The sequence below is a fragment of the Hipposideros armiger genome, unplaced genomic scaffold, assembly GCF_001890085.2.
Source record: "Hipposideros armiger isolate ML-2016 unplaced genomic scaffold, ASM189008v1 scaffold_321, whole genome shotgun sequence".
Classification (NCBI taxonomy): domain Eukaryota; kingdom Metazoa; phylum Chordata; class Mammalia; order Chiroptera; family Hipposideridae; genus Hipposideros; species Hipposideros armiger.
In genome coordinates, this window is record NW_017731671.1 from 324,057 (window position 1) to 331,016 (window position 6,960).

The 6,960-nt window shown below is 52.8% G+C and overlaps 1 protein-coding gene across 3 annotated transcripts in view; it reads left to right on the plus strand.

The window, feature by feature from the left end:
- The window catches only part of TAB1 (TGF-beta activated kinase 1 (MAP3K7) binding protein 1), a 40,339-nt gene that overhangs the window by 18,122 nt on the left and 15,257 nt on the right, over window positions 1–6,960 (plus strand). For all 3 annotated transcript variants that reach the window (XM_019660562.1, XM_019660564.1, XM_019660563.1), the window contains 6 exons: window positions 1,228–1,364; window positions 1,760–1,913; window positions 2,886–2,972; window positions 3,430–3,568; window positions 4,522–4,635; window positions 5,272–5,383. In XM_019660562.1, coding sequence (XP_019516107.1) covers window positions 1,228–1,364; window positions 1,760–1,913; window positions 2,886–2,972; window positions 3,430–3,568; window positions 4,522–4,635; window positions 5,272–5,383 — 743 coding nt within the window. The remainder of the gene's footprint in view (window positions 1–1,227; window positions 1,365–1,759; window positions 1,914–2,885; window positions 2,973–3,429; window positions 3,569–4,521; window positions 4,636–5,271; window positions 5,384–6,960) is intronic.

Below are 6,960 nucleotides of genomic sequence, written 5' to 3' on the forward strand. Positions count from 1 at the left end.
AAAAAAAAAATGCAGGTGCTCAGAGTGCACCCTAAGGAGATTTAGGAAATTCAGAATCTGTGTTTGGGCTGGGGCCTGCATAGAGGGGGTGTGTGTGCACGCACGCATGCATGCATGTGTGTTTGTGTTTAAAAATCTGTTGTCATAATTATACTGAGTGGCCTGGTTTGAGATCCGTGGGGTCGGATGGGAGTCAGATAGACAGGCAGGAGTGAGGGAGCCAGGGGTAGTAGGCGTACACAAGAAGGCTGTCCACCCAGCCTGGGGAGGGTCTTCCTGAAGGAAGACTTCCTGGAGGTGGTGACTCCAGTGCCAGAGTCCCAAAAGACGTGGAGAATTGCTTGACAATGACAAGGAGACATTCCACATGTAGGGAAATTGTAGGGTATGGACAGGGCACTGCAAGCATTTGGCACTGGTGGAGAAGCTGTGGCAGGGAGTGGATGGGAGATCTTGCACACGGTGGAGTGCGGGCGGAGGGCCGGAGGCCCCAGTGCCAGGAAGAGTGACTGTGACTAAGGCTAGTTTATAAGGTACTTCTCAGGGCGTGCGCCTAAGCTGCCTGAGTCAGTCACCTGGGAGGAGCTGCCTACAGTGCAGATATCCTGGGCCCCTCCAGGAGCAGACATTCTGGGATTGGGGCCTGAAAATCTGCAGTTTTAACCAGTGCCTGAGGGATTGGGAGTCAGAGCCACCAAAGAGTTTTCTGCCAAGAGCTTCCTTCATTGTGTTTGTGTCTTTCGTGTTGCACACCCTGGGCAGGTGTCTGTTCCTACAAGTGTCATTTTCCAGAAGGAAGCAGAACCCTCTGGGGCAAGGGTCAGCAAACTGCGGCTTGCAAACCACATGCAGCTCTTTGGGTACGTTCCGTGTCAAAAGTTTGCCAACCCCTGGAAGAGCCAATCCTGCCTCTCACAACAATTTAAAAATTATTCAAAAGCCATAAATATATTTTCACACAATCACCATTATGTGAATACTATCCTTTAAAATTTTTACACATGAAACTATGATAGTTTTATTTTCATTTTCAATTTTATTTCAGAGCCTGTGGCTCGCAAGCCACAGTTTGCTGACCCCTGGGGCGGCTCTTCCGTCTCAAAAGTTTGCCGACCCCTGTTCTGGGGGGTTCTCTAGGTCTGCTGGGTTTTTGTTGGGGAAGAAAAAGAAGGGCTCTACCCTGGAGGAGAAGGTGACACTTCCATGGTTTTCTGGTGTCCTCCCCAGGAGCAACAGCCAAGCTGGACAGATGACCTGCCGCTCTGCCACCTCTCTGGGGTGGGCTCAGCCTCCAACCGTAGCTACTCTGCTGATGGCAAGGGCACTGAGAGCCATCCGCTGGAGGACAGCTGGCTCAAGTTCAGGTGAGAGTGTCAGGAGGGCTGTCCTGGGCACTGGAAGTAGGTTCGCAAGCAAGAAGAGGCAGCAGTTTTGCAACTGTATTGCATGGGCCTTGCCAGTGAGGTGTGGCCCGTGGGAGGTGGCATCCGTTGCTGTCCCTTCCACTCTAGACCTCAACCAGCCTAGGGCCTGCTACAGGGGGACTACAGTGGGATGGGGAGCATCCCCAAAGGTCATGGCCAGAGTGAAGTGATGGTCAAAGTCGGGACACCCGGCTAGGCACCTGAAACCGCAGCTGCTCTATCTTTGGTCTCCCCTAATTCCTTTCCCTTCTCCCCCATCCACTCTGGCACTGCCGTCACTCTTCTGTGAGCCCCTCATCTCAGGCTGTCTCCTGCCTCTTTCTGTCTCTTGTCAGGAGTGAGAACAACTGCTTCCTGTATGGGGTCTTCAATGGCTACGATGGGAACCGGGTGACCAACTTCGTGGCCCAGCGGCTGTCCGCAGAGCTCCTGCTGGGCCAGCTCAATGCCGAGCACACAGATGCTGACGTGCGGCGTGTACTGCTGCAGGTACTGGTGCTCGGCCCCGCAGACCCAGCCTGGGTGGGTCATGTTGCCCGGAACTTGGCCCTGCTAACTGTAGAGTGTGGTGTTAGCCAGGGCTAGTATGAGGACCCAGCTCCAGGAGCATCTCTCAGCGGCAGGGGCGCCCTGCTTCCTGGAGTGCAGGAGCAGGCAGTTGGCAGCGGCCCTTCCCCACAACTGGGTTGGCTCTGGAGGAGATAGTCCCAGGGAATGGGGAGTCAGGGACAGAACCATGGACAAAGGGGTGTAGTGGGCGGGCTGATCTAGGGTCATCAGGATGGCCCCTTTCAGGTGTGGCTCAAGTGCTCAGCCTCCAGCCGCTGCCGGCACCCTGGGCCTCACCTCCTCACTTACGGTTGGCTGGTGCTCCTTTGCCAGCTCTGCATTTCCGCTTGCTGCTGTTTGGGAGATTTTCTCCCTGGCACCTCCTGTTGGAACCATGTCTGGAGTTTTGAGGAACCATTCCTGTTCCTCAAAAACCGTCCCCAGCCCTTTATTTTCCTGCCTCAGCGCTGGAGGGCCAGAGCACCCTGCCCAGCCACAGGGCCCTGTGCCAGTGGCTCTCAGCTGGTCCCCCAGGAAAGGCAGCAGCGTGCCCAGTGTCGAGCAGCCAGCAGGCTGTGGTAATGACACTAGCTGTCGCTGACCTAGACTTACTCTGAGCCAGGTACTGAGTGCTCGGTCACCAGCAGAACAACACGTACCTCTGTTCATAGATGAAGAGACCGAGACTGCTACCTGGCAAGCGGCAGAGCCGGAGCTCACCTTCAGGTGGCCTGATTCTAAACCTGTGTGTGCTCTTAACCTCGCTGGTCACTCCTCAGTGCCACGTGCAAAGCCCCGTTACACGATGACCTGCGCGTGATACAGTGTATTGCTACTAACTGGGTGTTTCAGCAGCAGGTGTTTTGGTGGCCTTTGTCCTGACCCCTGTCCCTGTCCTCTTCGTGTCCCCAGGCCTTCGATGTGGTGGAGAGGAGCTTCCTGGAGTCCATCGATGATGCTTTAGCTGAGAAGGCCAGCCTTCAGTCCCAGCTGCCAGAGGTGATCCCCCAGCCTGCTCCCTGGGAGAAGCATCTCAAGGCCAGCTTTTCTAGGAGCGAGGATTCATCTGCCATGTCACTCTCAGGCCACTGATCCTGTCGGGCCAGAGCAGCAGGAGTTAGGGCGACAGTTCCTGACAGTGGGTTCCCCTTCAAGGGGCCCCCCTGGCCTGCTGTCGGCAGCTTTCCTCAGGCTCATCACGGGGCGGGCAGTGAAGGTTGTGAGGAAGGGCCCTTCAGGTCCGTCCTTGACCGGAATCTGTCCACAGCCTTGTCACCTACCTGCTCACACCACCCACCAGCACGTTCAGAGCCGACGGGACAAGTTCGGTCTTCTCCAGCTTTCCTGGAGGAGCCTGCTGGCCACGCCCTCAGACCCCTGCTCTGAAGGGAGGGGAGGGGAGGGGAGGTGGTCTCTGCAGACCCGGCCTGCTCTGACCCCCAGTGATGGCTTATAGGGGGTCCCCCAGCACCAGCTGCCTCCTCAATATCAGAAGATCCTCGAAAGACTCAAGGTGTTGGAGAGGGAGATTTCAGGAGGGGCCATGGCCGTCGTGGCGGTCCTTCTCAACAACAAGCTTTACGTCGCCAACGTAGGTGAGCCACCTGTCTGCCCCAGGGCGGGGAGGGCTGGGAGAGAAGGTCAGCTTTGGGGTTCTGTGCGTTCTCTGGACAGTCTGCTTTCCAGACATGTGGACTCCAGCCCGATTCTGCCAAGGTCACTGAATGGGTTTCCTTGTTACTCCACAAGTCTTGGGGAGAATTGGAAATACTGGCTGGGAGGCCGGCGCCCGGCTTTAGTCCCCATGCTGCCCCTGGCTGTGGTCTTGGAGGAGTTGTCGCCTGTCTGGGTCTCCTCAGTGGCTTCCTCTTTTGGAAGAGGTTGCTGGCTGTGGAAGACCCACTTGGCATCCCATGATGGGCTGGGTGTGGGCCACAGGTGAGGGGCCACTGGGACGTTTTGTGGGATTTGCGGGCAAAGAAGGGGGCCATCTGGGACCCTGAGAAAGCCGTGCCCCCAGGGTACAGATGACTGTGGGAGCCCTGTAGAGACCCCACTGGTAATTTCCCTCTTTTCTTCTTCCTGTCCTTCAGAGTTCATTATGGGAAAAATACAAAAATGTAAAAAAAATGCAGTGACTAGCATTTAATGAACCCTCGTGTGCGTAGCCCCAGCCCTAACAGTTCTTTTCTCGTGGCCAGTCTCATGTAATCTACTGCCCTTTGTCCCCTCATTGTTGTGAAGCAAACCCCAGACATCGTGGCACGGTATCTGTAAATATTTCAGTACATCTCCTTAGAGAAGAGGTCTCTTACTAACATCATAATCATCCTAGGGTGGCACCAGGAAAGTTTGACCCAATTCCTTAATATCACCAGCTCTCCTTGACAGGTGACTCACCAGTGGTCTGAGCCTATTTTCTTTGCTTGTTTCAAGGATTTCCACATGTGAGATGCCTGCCTTCTCTCCCTCTCTCTTCTCTCTCTTCAAAGCATGCCCTTTTCTTCCTGTTCTCAGTCTTGGCTCAGCTGCTCCAATTCTGCTGCAGGTACAAACCGTGCGCTTTTATGCAAATCCACGGTGGACGGGCTGCAGGTGACACAGCTGAACATGGACCACACCACAGAGAATGAGGATGAGCTCTTCCGCCTCTCACAGCTGGGTGAGTGGGGGACAGGGGCCAAGGGCAGCCGTGGGCCGGCGACCTCTGTGGCTTCCCCTTGCCTTGCCCTCTTCCTGTGGTCATGTAGAGAGAGGCGTGAAGTGGATGGGCTGTGAGTTTGGGCTTGGGGCCAGCCTGCTGGGGTTGAGTCCCAGCTCTGTGGCTTACTAGTTGGTGATGTTTGGAACTAACTCAAGTTTCCTGTGCCTCAGTTTCCCCATCTCTGTAATGAGATAATAGTAACACCTACCTCAGGGTGCGGTGAGGACGTAAAGAGTTAAAGTGTGTAAAATGCTTCTAAGAGTACCTGGCGTGCTCATTGTTGGTGGAGACAGAGAGGCCAAAGAAGTCCTGAGATCAGCCGCTGCCGCGGCCACCCCTCCCTTCCCCGGCAACTGTGCGGGGCATTGCCGGATCTGACCAAGCGTGGAGGAGGGGCTCCGAGTGAGGGGGTGTTCTGATGGGGATGAGGACTGGGGGACATTGGTTTAGCCACTCTCCAAGGTGTCTCGTGTGACTTCATTTCCTGTTCAGTGGGCCCTCGGTGCCTAATTTCGTGGATGTGTCTGTGGCCCCTTCTTTTTATCCTATAGTATGAACAAGGTCTGGAGTTGTCATTTTTTCTCCACCTGGTAGGTTTGGACGCAGGAAAGATCAAGCAAGTGGGGATCATCTGCGGGCAGGAGAGCACCAGGCGCATTGGGGATTACAAGGTCAAATACGGCTACACTGACATCGACCTGCTCAGGTAGGTAGCCGGCGCAGCTGTGCCCCGCGTGGGGCAGAAGCAGATTTTAGGCTCTAGGGACAGAAGGTGGGGTTGAGGTAGCTCAGAGACGACTCTTCCTCCCAGAGAGGCTGGTGTGGGACCTAGACCAGCAGGCTCCGAGTCAGGGTTCTGTAGAGCTAGGCTGGCAAGGGGTCAAGTTGGGAGCTGGGCCAAAGCCAAGGGCAGCAACCAGTGCTGTAGAACCTGGCAGGAAAGGACAGGGTTGGCCAGAGCTGCCTGGTGTGGCTAAGGACGGGCCAAAGGCCTGTTGGTCAGTGCTGTCCATGGCTGGAGCCAGAGCAGAGGTGTGAGACGAAGCGTGCATTTCCCTCCAGGGACACTTCCTTCTGGCTGCCGCCCAGTGCTCGTAGCAGCAAATGGGCAATGATAATAGCTGTGAACCTTCTTTGTGCCAGCCGTTGAACAGCTCTGTACATGCGTTCTCTTATTCAGTCTTCACTCGGTCCTAGGAGCTAGGTGCTGTTATTGCCTCAGAGGTATTTTCATATGAGAATTGATACATTAGGTAGCCTGCCTGGGCACAGGGCTAGTTGTGGGCTGAGGCAGGACTTAAACCCAGGCAACCTGAATTCTGAGCACACATCCTAACCCGGAGCGCGCGCGCGTGNTTATTTGTTGTATTACATGTTCAAAGTCTCTCTCCCTAGAAAGGAGGCTTCAAACAAGGACTCTGTTGTTTACTCTGTCCCCAGTACCTAAAATAATGCCAGCCTTTTGTAAATGTGGAATAAATATCTATTGAATGAATGCATGTTTGAATTGCATATACTGTGCTCTAATTGCATAATGTCATGTGTGGGTTCCAAAGGCTTAAATTCATACTTATGTTAGGAAAGCCATTCATATTGCTTTAAAATGAGACAGGTCAAGATTAGAGCTAGAAGCAATTTTGTGTTACTGTGAAGTGGTTTTTCTTTTGCTGGAGCTTCACCTGAAAGTGTTAAATGCCCGTTATTCAGGAGCTGAGCAGAATTTCAGGTTTTTGCTGTTTCTTTTCCCTTAGTATGTTTCAGTCATGTTTTTTGTTTTCAAAGGCTACTAGTAAGCATTAGTAGCTTTCAGCCTTTGTGTAAATTAAAAACAAAAAAGACCTATAAAGAAGATGAAGTAAGTTTAGAGACGTACCATGTTGATGGATTGCAAGATTGAACATACTAAAGAACTCATGTCTCCTCAAATTTATCTATAAATGTCAAAGATCCAATGAAAATTGCAGCAAGGTTTTCTTGTAGATACAGACAAGCTGATTTAAAAATTTATATTGAAAAGCAAAGGAACTAGAATAGCCAAAACAATTCTGAAAAAGAATAAAGTTAGAGGAATCACACTACTTGATTTTCACTTACTGTATAAAGTGACAGTAATCAAGAGCATGGAATTGGTGGAGGGGTCTGGTCCATAGATCAATGGGACAGAATAGAATCCAGAAATAGAGCCACACAAAGTCTGGCCAGTTAGTTTTTGACAAAGGAGCAAAGGTAATTTAACGGAGAAAGGGTAGTCTTTTCAACAAACGGTGTTGGAACAATTGGACA